The sequence below is a fragment of the Marmota monax genome, unplaced genomic scaffold, assembly GCF_021218885.2.
Source record: "Marmota monax isolate L192 unplaced genomic scaffold, Marmota_monax_Labrador192_F-V1.1 WCK01_AAM20220418_F8-fsc00002, whole genome shotgun sequence".
NCBI classification, from domain to species: domain Eukaryota; kingdom Metazoa; phylum Chordata; class Mammalia; order Rodentia; family Sciuridae; genus Marmota; species Marmota monax.
Genome location: NW_026693571.1, coordinates 32,408,569 through 32,424,121, shown reverse-complemented (window position 1 = coordinate 32,424,121; position 15,553 = coordinate 32,408,569). Strand labels below are relative to the sequence as shown.

Below are 15,553 nucleotides of genomic sequence, written 5' to 3'. Positions count from 1 at the left end.
TCTCCCGCCTCCGCCTCCCGCGGGGTTGCGTGCGCCCGGGGCGGGCGGCCGCCGGGCCAATGGCCGCCGCCGGGGCCGCCGCGCTCCTCCCGCGCCGCCGCGGGGCTGCGGACTCCTCCCGCAGGAGGTAACTGTCAGCGCGCGAGGCGGCGGGCCGGCCCAGTCATATGACCGGCCGCCGGCGTCCCCGGCGCGGAGCGCAGTTCCTTAGCCGCCGCAGCCCCGCCGCCGCCGCCGCTATGGCCCCGCCGCTGCGGCCGCCGCGCCTGGCTGCGCGCTGAGCCGCCGGCCCCGAGCGCGCGGCCGGAGCTGCAGCGGCGGCGGCAGCATCATGGCCCCAACCCTACTCCAGAAGCTCTTCAACAAAAGGGGCAGCGGCGGCAGCACAACGTCGGCGTCCGCCCAGGGCAGGGCTCCCAAGGAAGGACCCACCTTTAGGTAAGGGGCGCCGAGGGCGAGTCCCGCGCGGTACCCGCATCGGCTTTACGCTGGTCAGAGGGGCGGGAGCCGGGACGTCGCCGCCGTCGCCGGCTCCCGGCCCGGGGTTTGTCACCGTGCACGCGCCCGCGCGGAGTGCTGCCCGGGACCCTCTGACCTGAGGGTCTCTTCCTCCCTACCTTCCTCCCTCCCTCTCCACCACTCAGGGTCCTTCCCGGTTGGGAAGAGTTACGCGTGTTCTCGGGGTCCCGGGCGTGCACAGGGCTCTGCTCTGAGAGATTGGCGGTGGTTGAGGTGAACCCCTTCCGGGCACAGCCGCCTGGAGCCTCTGCGGGCCCTGCAAAGCTGTGAGCTGTCATTTTGAGGGCAGCACCAGCCTATTGTGTGCGTGACAGTATTTTGAAGTTGTGAAGGAGCAACAGCCACTAAAAAGGCATCTTTCTTCTTTCTTGCCATATATGACAAGCTCTCCAACGGATGAATGAAAGTATGTAATTTCCACATCATTTGGAACGTTGATGCCGCATGATGTGTGAAAAGGGGGAGTGAAATGCTTTTATGAAATGTACGAGATTTCAGTTTAACAAAGCTGATGCATATACTTAATAGATTCAATATTCTGGATACATATCTTTGAATAATCATTTATTGAGCGTTTACTCTTTTAAATGATTTGTGTTGAGTTCTCTCCTTCTCTAAGGACGCCGTGAGAAGGATGCTATTTATTCCCATTTTACAGGCAAGAAACCTAAAGTCATAGAGAGCTTAAGCAGCTTTCTCAAGAACCACAGCAGTAAGTGGCAGAACCTGCGTTTTTATCTAAGCAGTTTAATCAGGAGTAAATTTCCCATACTATTCTGCCCTTGAAAAGGGCTAAGTTATTTTTAAAAATGTCCCATATTGCCTTTCAGAACCCTTATGTTGAGAAGTTTATTTATTTATAAAAGATTTCAAGCAATTTTTTTCTTTTTCTTTTTTTTTAGTGAGCATCCACTCCCAATTATGACACTCTGACAGGTGCTTTTGGCCAAAATGTCTTGCAAAATGTTTTGCAAAAGCAAGACTATTGTTTAATAGATCTAGACCCAGTACAATAAACCTTTTAAAAGTTTCAGGTGAAACTTTGAAATGAATTTTGGATTAAGTTTTATGCTTTGTGTAAAACTTTTCTTGAATTCCACTTAAAAACCCACAGTCCCTCACTGTAGTTATGTGAGAATTAAATAACTAGTATTTTTTGTGAGGTGTGTGTGGTGTTTGAAAGGTAAATTGTAAGAACTGCCCCTTTTGTTTTGTCTACTATAGTTAAAGTCTCATATTTCCTTTAGGCTAACTGAATCCTTATAATTTGAGCAGGGAATTTTCTGCCTTGTACTACTCTGAGCACTAGTGATGCCATGTACCTTCTCAGAATGGTAGAATTACTTCAGAACCAGGGTGTGTAATTTCTTCCTCTCCTTCTCAGTAACCCAGATTGGATCAAGGGTACAAAGCCTGTAGGAAAAGGGGCATGTGTGTTACAGGTGTCTTGCTGAGGGCATTTAAAGGCATTGTAAATGCCGACGGAGATAGTGGAGTTGTGTTGTCATTATTTTCTCTGTTGGCTGCTCAGTTGCCTACCACCACTTCCTCCATCTCTAAGTTTAATTGGGCGTATTTTAAACAAAAACAATTGTGGTTATATTTAGGGCTTGCCATATTAGGGAAATTGATTCCCACTTTGTGGGAACATTTTCAGTACAGTGTTCTGACTTTTCATTGGTGTAAAATGAAGGATAAAAAAATTGTGCCACAGACTGCGGGTTTTTTTTTTTTTTTTTTTTTTTTTCCTTGACCTCATTAGGATTTTCTGTAAGATTTTGAGTAAGTGTTTTTGGAGAATTTGGGGATCTCTGTTGAATACCTCACTTGATGAAGGCCTCCTTTTAGTACTATCCTTGATTAGGGATAATCAATGGAAAAGAAGGTGAAGTAGCAGATATCAGCAAAGATGCAGGAAGTTGGGGAGAGTCTACCAGTGCTCACCAGATTAATAAGATTAATAATGGACATCTGAACAAATCTTTCCTTCACCTGGCCTAACTCTTTAAGATGTTGGGTTGCCCTCTGGGAAAAGCTTCCCAGAGAATTTCCCTCTCCTTACCTAAAAAATAATGATCCTGAGTTTACTTTTATATTGATTTTACTAAACAGGAGCTGGTGTGTGCTTTTCAGGGAAGTGGGTGCCTCATACAGGGAATTAATTGCCCTTGAGAGTGTACCTCATATTTGAGTAGACAGAAGTTAAGGCACAACCTATAGATGAAAAGTTAAGCATTCCTAGTGTGAATTTGTATACTTTATACATTTAAACACAGGTGTAACATTTAGATCTAGAGAATGAAAGGTCCTCTTATAATTTTGTAGGGCAGTTTTATAGCATATTTTTGGGGAAATTCTAAACAAAAGTAAGATCTAACTTTTTATGTTTTTTAATTTTTGTTGGAGAGTTTGTGGAAACCTTTTCTGTCTAATGTCTGTAATGGACTTTCACTCGTTATCTTAAACTTTCCCTCAGAATTGATTTGCCCTTGACGTTTGTTTACTTTGGTGTACTTCCTAGTTCCTTCTCTGGATTTCTTATTGTTCTCTTGTTCCTCCAGTTTTCACATACTATATTAGAGTGGAAATTTGTTGTCTAATATGTAGCTTGTATCACATGTCATTTTCAGCTCTTCATGCTTCCTGGCATTTCACCTAGAAAGAGGATCAATAGAGTCACTGTTCCTTCTTGTTTGTTTTGTTCAGGATGAGCCCTTTAGATAGCTTCCAGGAAACAGGTTGTTAGAAAAATTTAAAAAAAAATCAAAGGAGATTGAATTTACCCATTTAAGAGAGGTAGACAGGAATATGATATGAATATGGTATTTTTGAAGTTTAAATTCTGTCTTTGAAATTTAAGGGAGTTTTCTCTGCTGCTATTCAGAATGCTTTTCACTTTTAATTAGTTGATATACAAGTTTGGACTTGAATAATGCTTTGTTTCATAATGATAAATTAGGACAAAAAATTGACTTGTATAGTGGCTCAAGTCAGAAATGGAAGTGGGCTCTTGATTACCTTGGATTTAAGACCAGGTTTACATGGGATTTTATAAAAGCAAAAATATGTCCAGTGACTTACACATCTGGTTCAAGTTTGAAGGATTAGCTTAAGGTGCTTTGTTTAATTTTTTTCGATGTCTCTGGTGAGTTAATGGACCAGCTTCCACCTAAAATGTGCATGTAACAGGGAGGTGAAAAATATCTGGCTGTCAAATGTTTTATTGTGGACCAGTTAAATGAAGTGAGTAGGCATGAATATCTCCTGGGATGTGGGGAGTGAATAAAAGCATTGAAGCTGCTTGGTAGTTAGCTGTGTAAATTCCAGAGTAAACTCCACTCCTCTTTCCCTAGTCTTGAGGACCTCCAGCCAAATGGCCTAGTTATTGCTAATCCCCATTGTTCTGTTAGAACAATTTAAAGTAATCTGTTATAGGGTTAGTATGAATATAATATAATCTGCTTATCATTGTTATCAAATAGCAGCTGATGTCTTGTGTTATGCCTTGGTACTCCACCTGTACAAATCCAGGTAGGACACCCATGGTTGCACCTACTGGAATTTACAATCCATGGGACAATAGATGAATAAACAACAGACAATACCTTGGAAACTATAACATGCATAAAAGTCAAACAGTTGATAGAGAAAAATTTTTACATTTACTTGCTGATCTTGTACTTGCATGGCTGAGGGCAGGACTGTACTTTCTGCCCACTGCCAGGTCCCAAGATGCAAACATTTCTAATAAGATTTTTCTGAGGCAGGATGAAGAATATTCTGGAGAAAACCATGATTTTTTTCAGTACACTAAATTTTTTTAAAAAAATATTGTTTTAGTTGTTGATAGACCTTTATTTTATTTATTAATATGTGGTGTTCAGAATCGAACCCAGTGCCTCACACATGCTAGGCAAGTACGCTACCGCTGAGCCCCAGCCCGAGCCCTATGGTCAAATTTTTAATGCCCTTAAGATGTGTGGCACATGAATAGTAGCTTTGATTTTTCTTTTTTTTTAAGTACTTTCTAAAAGTCTTTCTGGAGAGGTATTGCCTGTGCTTTGGATCTCCTCGAACACTTTTTTACATTATATCTCCTTGTCCTGAATACCAGCATACACCATGGGGGCTTATACTAATGATTTCTAGCAGAGGTGCAAAAGGGAGTTGTAGGTTCTGTTAAAAGCCCGAGGCAAACAGATTAAGGAGGCCATTGAGTTCTACTTCATGCACCATGTTGATATGAGTTTCAACAAAACTACATTTCCCTGGTCCTCAAGTTCTGCCATTTGTAAAGTGATATCACCAGTCTTATGTAATACAGTTGTGCTGAGGAGGCAGTTTAAACATCCTTTAAAAAGAATAAAATGTGGTACAAAATGATTTTAAGTATTACCAACTCCTTTTAGGTTATGAAGTTTTGTAATACTCCTGTTGAGGTTTTCCTAAAATTGAACCATTTTCAGAGGTTGTTTTCTTCCTGCAGATAAAGGACTGAGCTGAGGTACATGTTTTTGTTGGTTTGTTTAATGGTGATGTAATCAGTAAATGAAATAGACCCTTTAATGCTCAGAGGAGCATTAAAGACATGCTTCAGCCAGTAAATCAGACCTGGATAGAAGTGACTGGGCATTCAGAAATATTTTTAGGAATATGGTGTATTTACTTTTTTCAGGATTAGTTGCAAGTTTTTATTATCAAGACTATAGTCTTGTTTAACCAAAGGGGGCATTGGTTAAGCAAAATGATCATCACACAAAGGTGTTCTCACTAGAAGTGAAAGTAAGATGTAAATGTATATGATTAACATTTTAAAAAAGAAGTATTTTGGGCTAGGGTTGTGGCTTAGTGGTAGAGCACTTGCCTAGCACTTGTGAGACACTGGGTTTGATCCTCAGGACCACATAAAAATAAATAAATTAAATAAAGGTAAGAAAAAGAATGCTTTAGAAAAAATTTTTAAAAAGTATGTGATTATATATATATATATATATATATATATATATATACACACTGTACATCAGTGGTTATTAAGAGGTAGGTGAAAATTTCATTCTTCTTTGTTTTATTTTTTTGTTGCTAATTTTGGATTTTGTTGTAATGAATTTTTGTTGCTTTTGTGACAAATTATTTTAAATAATTTTTAGAATATTTTATACTATGAGGGAGTAGGGTAAGAATAATGTTTGCTGGAGAAACCTGATTTGAATAAAATCTCTTACTAGACTTTTTCCTCTTATGCTCCCTTCAGCAGCACATATACTTTTAAAAAATTTTCTTCCCTCATTAAAATAATCAATAGTTTGTGTTATTAAAGTAATAATTTTATTAGGAATTTTAATGTACTTAAAGACCTAAGATCATTAAATACCTTAGGTGGACAAGTTAATTGGTGATGTTAATAATTATAGGAATGCATATGTGCAAAATTTTTACCAGTTGGGCAGGGTTACTGCAATCCTTTGAACCCTAGTGTAGTCTTCACCTGAGGCTCAGAGCAGTTAAGAGTTGAATGCAGGTCTCCTCCAGCTTTATTTGAAATATATTTAGAGAAGAATGATGCAGACTTTTTGATTTGGAGAGAACTTGGATAAGTTGAAAGACCTAGATGAGACATTTTTTAATATGAAACGTATTATAATTGTAAATTGTGAAGTGTGAATTTGTCATGTTACATACACATTGTTGTTTGATTAGGTAGGTGGTATTGAGAGAAGGACTGAGGCATATGGTGGTTTAATGCACAAACTATATAGCTCCAGGAGAGCTTTGGTTTTTGTTGTTGTTGCTTTAGGTTGTCTTTCTCATGGTTTGCTTCTAAGATCAGTTTAAGGAAGCCACGTTGACTTTGTGTTTCCTTGGCAAAGGAAGTTACAAAAGATTGTCCTTGCCCTCATGAAATGCTTTGGCTGCCAGCATGAATTCCTGGTGGGTGAATCTGATTTGAGAACTGGTAATGTGATTTACTTCTCCAGCCACTGTTTTTCTTGGTGTGTGCAAAAGGAACAAATGTTTTATACTGATTGTACAAATCCTTTGCCTGGTGTGAATTGTTAGACCTGGGCTATGAGATCATGTACTTGGCTATAAATGTAAGTTTTTCCTTTGAGTATAAGAGTGCTGAAATACTTGGTGAATGCCTACTTACCAAACTTTCTTTATCTCAGGTTTATGAAAAGTGATTATTATGTAAAAGAGGAAAAACAGGATGGACTTTTCCAACTAACTGGGCATGTTACAGTGATTTCCCTCAACTCCACCCATCTGTAAATGGAACATCCATGACTCACTTCTATGGCCACACAGGCACTTTTGTAACCAGTGCTTGAATGGGAGGGTGGGATGGGGATGGAAGGAGATGGGCTGGCATCCCACTTGTGTTCAGTCAGAATCTGTCCAGCTGCCTTTATAATGGAGTTCTGAAAAGAACAATGTTCCTTCTCATACAGCATTCTACGTATTTTTTTCTTACTGTATTTCTGTTTGTATCAAAATAATACAACATATTAAGTGCAATAAAATGCAGCCATTAATACTATAATGTTGTGGGTAAGTTTTGTAGCAAGAGTGCTCTGTTATGTCTGGATTCCTGATTATCATGTTCTTCTCTCCTGAACACACACACACACACACACACACACACACACACTCTCTCTCTCTCTCTCTCTCTCGTACATATACACACACTTATTTAGGTACCAGGGATTGAACCCAGAATCAATTAACCACTGAACCACATCCCAGTCCTTTTTTTATATTTTATTTAGAGATAGGGTCTTGCTGAGAGTTGCTTAGGGTTGCAGCTGGCTTTGATCTTGCAGTCTTCCTGCCTCAGCCTCCCAAGCTGCTGGGATTACAGATATGAGCTACTATACCCAGCTAGAATATTTTTCTAGTTTTTTTTTTTTTTTGTCCCTGTGGCCTTGCTTATTTTGTAGATTGTACTCTAGAATTTGTGCCTAGCATAGTGCTAAGGAGAGATGTCTATATTGCTTTATGAAGATGATTTTTATCACCACACCCACAACTTTTTAATCATAAATAAGAAAACTAGTTGTATTTGCTCTATCTTTAAATAAATAGCCATTGCTGTTTGATTATCTACGATATCTAAAAAAAATGAAAACCAATTCACAAAGGGTGTCATAAGTGGGAGTGGTACTGGAGCAGTAAAATTCATCCCCAGAAGCTGAGGGGGATGGATCAAGAACCTGCATATCTGAGGGGAACTCTGATTCCCAGTAAGAATAGTTGCTTGTTGTCATAGCAACTCCATTTCTTCACAAGTTGAAGACAAGTTAGATGTTAACCTGCACATTCCTCAAGAGATGAACCAGGTGTTGATTTAGGATGTGTTAGGAAGAAGCAGCAGAACCACCAGTCTAATCAGTTTTGCCTTTAACACCTTATAAATACTTCAGACTGCCAACTGTCTCTCCAATGTACCCAGAAAATTGGACATTTTCTGTTTTCTGTCTTGTAGTCAAAACCTTTAGGGTTATGCAGGGGGAGGGGGAGGGGGTGGGGCTTTTGTGTGTGTGTGTGTGTGTGTGTGTGTGTGTGTGTGTGTAATGCTGGAATTGAACCCCAGGCCTTGTTGCATGCAAGGCAAGCACTCTACCAACTGAGCTATACCCTCAGCCCTAGGGAAAAGCATCTTTGTTATCATTTACTGCTTAACTACCTACCTATACTTGCTCAAGTTCTTTTACAAAGTATGATTGAGAAATAGTAACAAGAATATCTTTTAAATTTGATGCCACAAATCTTTTAAATTTAAAACTTGCATTTGAATGTAACTGTGCATGAAGTAAGAAAATGTATTGTTAGAGCCTAAATATGAGAGTTCTTTTACATCCCAGGCTCTGCTAATTGTATTTGTTGTGCTTAATGCAGTGCTTGGCAGGAAGTTGGTATTTAATAAACACCTGTTGAGTGAATGAATGAGTGAATTTAAGAGTTTTGAAAGTGATAATCCTTAAAGCATCTAGTATTCCAGAATCTGATTTCTTGAAATGTTAATGTTTATAGTAGGGAATTGTCTTTCTTGGTGTTTCTCATGTACATTATGATGTTAAAAAAGGAAATGTTTTTATAGGCACCTCGAAGAAATTTCCTTATTTCTATTAATATTAATTAATTGGTATCAGAAAGGGTAAGTGTTCTAAAGGATAGATTGACCTACCCAACCTCCAAAGAAAAATATAAAAAGGATACATGTTTAAGTAATATAGCTCTCTCAGCTGTCAGAAGTAACCTAAAATATTTAACTTAATATTTGTGAAGCTATGGAATTCCTAAGTATATGTTGATAATAAGGAACTCTTTTCTACATACTGTGTGTATGTGTGTGTGTGTGTGTGTGTGTTTGTGTGTGTGTATTACTAGAGATTCAACCCAGAAGAGCTCTACCACTGAGCTACACTCCAACCCACTTTTGTTTTAATTTTTATTTTAAGGTAGGTTCTCCCTAAGTTGTCGAGGCTGCCCTTAACTTGTGATTATCTTACCCCAGCCTCCTGAGTTGCTGGAATTATAGGTGTGTTCCACCACGACCGACTGTTCTTTATACTTTTTAGATTCTTTTGAATTCTTGTGTAGCATGGTAAAACTAATAGATTATAGATAGAAATGAATGAACTGTTCTCTTAAATCTAAGATACAGCACACTTAGTTCTGAAAACAGTATTGTAGGCTGAACCCTGCAGAGAACGTGTTTGCATCTTACATGAAGTGCTTTAGAAAAAAAGGTTGAATCATCTCTGCTTTCCATGTATGATTTTTCCATTTGAAAAACTAATTTAAAAATGGATGTATGAATCTGACTTGTTCCCTTAGGGGAGTATGCATCAGACTAACATATCATTAATGGTGGCCCACACTGTGTGAGAAAATGAGGTATGAGTAAACATTTTCCCCAAGCATATCAGGCAGTGACTGTTTGCTCTAGAATGGTACATTAAATAAGTTAGTTGCTAGGGCAGAAGGTGGTGGCAGGAACTACTGGCCCTACCCAGAGGGCAAATATGGATTCCTAGAAGCCATTTGATTCTTTCCTAGCGTGCAGGACTCCATGGAGGACACTGCAAACGTTGGTAACTAACCCCTACTATGTTATGCCATAACTATTATTTGATGCCATATGTTCCTGAAAAGTTGCTTCTGTATGAAATTATGATTTGTCTTTGTTCAAGATTATTAATTTTAAATGTATCTGGTTAAAAAATCAAACTGTATATAAAATATGTTGAAATATAAGCCTCTCACTTTATTCCTCTAATTCCTGTTCTCAAAGGCTACCATTATTGTATCAATTTCTTTTGTTTCCTTCCAGAAGTATTTTATGCAAATATAAGAAAAAGGCTTTTTTTAAAAAATAAAAATGGCAGTTGCTGTGTGTATTCTTCTGCATTTAGCTATTAATTGCCTTGATTTCCTCTGAATCAATGTACATATAATACTTTGTCTAGGAGTTCTTTTTTTGAGGGGAGGGGAGGGTACAGGGGATTGAATTCAGAGGCACTCAACCACTGAGCCACATCTTCAGCCCTATTTTGTATTTTAATTAGAGACAGGATCTCACTGAGTTGCTTAGCACCTTGCTTTTGCTGAGGCTGGCTTTGAACTTGTGATCCTCCTGTCTCAGCCTCCTGAGCTGTTGGAATTACAGGTGTGGGCCTGGCTCATCCAGTAGTCTGATTGGACATTAAGATTTAAATGCCCAGACTGCTTTTTCAGAGATCCTGATTTAATTGGTCTGAGCTGGGACTTCCTGTGCCTTTCTTTATGAAACCCTCCAGGTAATTTTAGTGTGTAGCCAAGCATTTTAACTAGTTCCCTATTGATGAATTATTCAGGTTATTTTCAGGCGTTATTGTTAGAAAAGGTGAATTTCCTGGCCAGAAGATCCTTATGCATAACCTTAAGTGTATGTGTGCGCAGCGTATGTGTATATGTGTGTATGCATGTGTGTATGTGTGTGTGTATATATGCATATATGTATACAAACACATACTTTCCAGAAATTATCCAGAAACCTCTAGAGAGGTTGCACTTGTTTACATTCTTTCCAATGGTATGTGATAGTGACTGTTTAGTAAAATACCCTAGAGAAACAGTATTGATGAGGTGGTGATGAAACTTGGACCCTACCTCACTCTTAGTAGTTGGACCCTACTCATTTTTGATCACTTTGTCTAGTTTAGTGGCTGTTTAGATTGTTAAAACTCTTCTGCAGTTCAATCTGGCTATGCTACCTCTGAGCTGCATCCTGCCCTTTAACTTTTTAAAAAAGTGTTTTTAAAAGCATTTGCTAAGTTGACTAGTTTGGCCTTGAACTTGGCAATCCTGCCTTAGCTCTCCAGTCACTGGGATTATAGGCAGGTACCTCCACAGCCCACACTTATAATTTTTTGACCTAGTATTTTAAAAGAAAAACTATGTGCACAAAGATGTTTATAAAAAAGCTTCTGCACATGAAGATAACTCTTTTTTTTCTTTCTTCTGTTTTATAGATATATTTTTTTTTTAGTTGTGGATAACATTTTTATGTATTTATTGGTATGTGGTGCTGAGGATCAAACCCAGTGCCTCACACATGCTAGGCAAGCATTCTGACACTGAGCTACAGCCCCAGCCCCGAAGATATTCTTTTAAGTGTTTTCATTATAATGATAAAATAATTTTTAAAAATGTAACCAGTTGTCCAATAGAAAAGTAGCTAAGTTACCATGTTAACTTCATATGGTATTATGTAATGGTTAAATCATTATAAAGACTGTATTAATTTGAAATATTTGATATGTTAAATGAAAAAGCAACATCAATTGGTACCTAAGTTGGGAATATATTAGTAAATACACAAATGTATGACCAAGAACTGGAAAGAAAACAGTTAAGAACAGTCATTGTGATTGGGTAATGATTATGGATAAAAATAAAATGCTTTATAAAATTATAAATTTGTGTGGGGGAAAAAATTAAAATTTGTAAAAAAGATTCTTATAAAGCAAATAACCTTTTATTTATGTTGTTAAAGATGTATTGTCAGGGCTGGGGATGTGGCTCAAGCGGAAGCGCGCTCGGCTGGCATGTGTGTGGCCCGGGTTCGATCCTCAGCACCACATACAAACAAAGATGTTGTGTCTGCCGAAAACTAAGAAATAAATATTAAAAAAAAAAAAAAAATTCTCTCTCTCTCTCTCTCAAAAAAAAAAAAAAAAAAGATGTATTGTCAGGCTGGGGTTGTAGCTCAGTGGTAAAGTGCTTGCCTTGCACATGTGAGGAACTGGGTTTGATCCTCAGCACCACATAAAAATAAATAAATAAATAGAGGTATTATGTCCATCAATTAAAAATATTTTAAATAAAGTTATATTTTAATCATAGGCTTCATTAATTTGTGAAGACATAATTATAGAATATGTATGCAAATGGCTTCCCCCAAATCTTTAAGATATCTATAAGCAACTTTTCAAGAATTTTAAGGGATAGCCCTCTAGTTTATTAAAAATAACTGACCATTTCTCATTTTTCACAGTTATTCTTTGAGGCCGGGTGTTTTTATTAACTAATTTATGAGTTATATACATTTATAATAATTTATAGATGAAAAAAAATGAGACTTGTTTGAGCTTGAGTGGTTAACAGTGAAACTGGGAATTCAAGCTATAGTCAGTTCTTTACTAATACATGATCTGTATTCTCTCTGTAGATTAATACTTGAAGTACCTAAGAAATTGAGATTCTGTGCTAGATTCTATGAGGTTTGTGAGGAGGTATGAAGTCTTAAGTAGTAGTTCTAGGGAGCTTACTGTTAATTATGTGAATAATAGATATCAAGTTTGAAAACTAATTGATAACATGAAGCAGAATCAGGACCAAGTCTCTAATGTTAGATTAAGAAGAAAGGAAGGATGGTCAGTGGGCTTTTTAGTCTGGAGTAGTTGGGGGAGACTTTTTAAGAAGGTAGGATCTGATGGGTAGAACTGAGAAAGTGAAGACTTTTTATACCTTTGGAGGTGTTCTTGAATTAATGATGAATGAAACTGGTTTCTTTGAAATGAGTGTTCTGTGAGATAAGATACACTGCAACCAGATTGGGCCTTGTAGGCATTATCACTTTTAATTTTAGGTGACCCTACAGTGAAGATGGAGAGAGTTCTCCAATGTATAGTGAGGTTAGTAGAGTAATTCCTTCAAAAGAGGAAAATAGTATTTTAAAAGGGGTATAAAATCACTTTTCTTGCAAGATTGTCTGAATACTGTAGAGATAATATATGTTAGTTATACCACAGATCCTGGCACCTATTAAGCATTCAATAAATAGTGACTCATAACCCTCAGAAATTTAAATATTGTCTTTTCCTCCAGCTCCTCCACCTGCTTCACTGTATTAATAGTATTTCAGGTTGTAGGGAAGAGCAAGCAGCTTGTCTTACGAAAAGGTGGGTTCCTTCTCTGTGGCAACTGTAGCTCTGAGTAATAGGGAGCTTCAACGACTTGCTCAGCCCGGGTACCTTGACTTATATTCAAAAGATATTTGAATCATATCTTTTCCTTGCCAAAGACAAAGAAAGATTTGTTTAGCTTATGAAATTGTAGTAGTGACAGTTTCAAGGGAGAAACAAGCCATGCTGGAGGTTTAGGATGCTGAAGTTACATGTATATAAACTAGTTTTTCCCATGACTTTCTTTTCTAAAAATCATGATGAGAGAGGTGCATGTTGGTTAAATGTGTAGCAATGTGATATAGATCACAATTTCAAAGTATAGTTGATAGGCTGAACTTAATGGTGATAGCTCATATTTGCATGGGTTTTATTTTCCAAAGCAGTTATATTTATTTTACAGAGTAGGAGACAGGTTTACAGGCCAAGAACACAGAGCTAGTTGTCCTTACAAATACGTGAATAGGACCAGATCTTGGAGCATAGACCTTCTTTTATTTTTTTTTAGTACCAAGAATTGAACCCAGGAGTTCTCAACCCCTGAGTCAAGTCTCCAGCCCTTTTATATTTTTATTTTGAGACAGGATCTTGCTAAGTTACATAGCGCCTCTCTAAGTTGCTGAGGCTGGCTTCGAACTTGAGACACCCCTGCCTCAGCCTCCTGAGTCACTGAGATTACAGGTTGCACTACCCTGACCAGCTGGACATAAGTCTTTTGATTCCTGTCTAGTGCCTCAGCCATTTTTTAGTCCTATGAATATGGCAGAGTTCCTCTGTTTAGCACTTATTAAAAATGGCTATGACTTGGTAGCTAAATTATATGTTATTGATTTTTAATTATCATAAGTTTATATTCCCTAATATGTTGTTGGACCATTGTGTTATTTCCATAACTTTTCCTCTTTTTGTTATTGAGGGGCTCAGAAATCCAGCCTTCTTCCCATGAGTGGCCCTGTCTCGTTTCTCTCTGCTCTTCCCCTTACTCTCCTTACTCCAGTAAAAACGAGCTTGTCTTAGTTCCTCAAACAATTTTGAGTCTTCTCTTTACAGGGTTTCTTTGCCTGGAATTTGCCTCCTCCCTTCCTCCTTTAATCTTACTAACTCCTACCTATTGCAGTGGTTGGGAGTGGAGGTGGGCGCTAGAACCAGACTTCACCACGTAATAGCTGCATGATCTTGAACAAGTTCCTTAACTCCTCTGTGGTGTGTTGCTGCTTTCTCATTGATGCTTTGGGAATGATAACTACCACCTCTTGGTGTGGCTGTGAAATTTAAATGAGTGTATTCTTGCCAAGTTAGAACTGCGTGGCACATACTAAGAACTCCGATGGGTAGAAGCTTTTGCTGATAGCATCCACAGCCCCAGTGGGCTAGTTAGCCCTGTTCTCTCTGACTTATCATTGTATGTAGCACCCTTTCCCTCTGGGTTCTGATGGCCTATGCATGACACTCCTCCACTATCAGGACTTGGAATGACCATGTCATGTCTGTGTTGTTCACTTTAGGACACAGTACCTGGTACTATGTATGTAATAGACAAATATTTGAATAAATGAATAAGCAGAAGCTTCCTTAGCGTCCATCATCAGCTTACATATTTTAGTTCAGCTTTCCTTTCTTTCTGTGAGCATTTTTTTTTAACCCTTTATTTGGGTCCTTTAGGTGGGTAATTGTAGAGAAGGCAGATGATAGAGAAGATCATCTTTTTTTATTTGTTTGCTTTTTAGTACCAGGGATTGAACCCAGGGGCACTTAACCCACTGAGCCATCCCCAGCCCTATTTTATATTTTATTTGGAGACAGGGTCTTGCTAAGTTGATAAAGGACCTCACTAAGTTGCTGAGGCTGGCTTTGAACTCATGATCCTCCTGCCTCAGCCTCCCTGTGTGCCACGGCACTCAATGAAAAGATCATCTATATACTGGTTTAACCTAGATTTCATCATAGACGCTTTGGAATTAAAACACATGAACTGTTCAGTGCAGTTTATTCCTCAAGAGGCCTGTCCATTAAGGGCAACTTCTTTGGGAGAAGAGGATATACATAATGGACAGGCCTCTTGAAAAGTTGTTGCATTCTTTAAGAAAAAGTTGAAGTGGGTTCCACATACAACAGGCTACACTCAGGAGGAGCTCTATGTTGACGCTGGCTTTAATCTATTTACTGCTACAGCCTCCCTACCCCCAGCTCTTGCTCTCTAAACACACACTCTCAGGATTTCCTGGCATTCAGTTTTTGCTGGTCATCAGGTGTGCCATGGCCATAAAGTAGTGGCTGAAGCCACTTGACTTTTTCACCTTAGATGCTCTCTTTCTGATCAAGAGTGAAAACAATGTGAAAGGAAAAGCTTCTGTAAGAGTAGAATAGTTTCTGGCTAAAAATGATGAGTCTGTTTTTTCCAGCTTCAGGGGTGGTGGTGAGCAGTCTCAGTCCTGGCAATCATGTGGAGGGGTTCTGGGTGGAGTAATGCCTTCCCGGAGGGGACAGGGCCTCAGATAAATCCATTAAATGGTGTGGAGGATGGTAGAAGAATGAGATCAGCCATTAATTTCTGCAGAATCTATCAGATTTTCCAGGGGAAGTAG

The 15,553-nt window shown here is 38.7% G+C and overlaps 1 protein-coding gene across 2 annotated transcripts in view; it reads left to right on the top strand.

Annotated features, from left to right (window-relative positions):
* Positions 1-273: 273 nt before the first annotated feature.
* Fnip2 (folliculin interacting protein 2) overlaps positions 274-15,553 on the top strand; it is a 114,238-nt gene continuing 98,958 nt past the window's right edge. The window contains exon 1 of one of the 2 annotated variants that reach the window (XM_046458814.2): positions 274-438. In XM_046458814.2, the coding sequence (XP_046314770.1) occupies positions 332-438 (107 nt within the window). In that variant the 5' untranslated portion in view covers positions 274-331. The remainder of the gene's footprint in view (positions 439-15,553) is intronic. The other variant, XM_046458819.2, reaches the window with a different exon arrangement.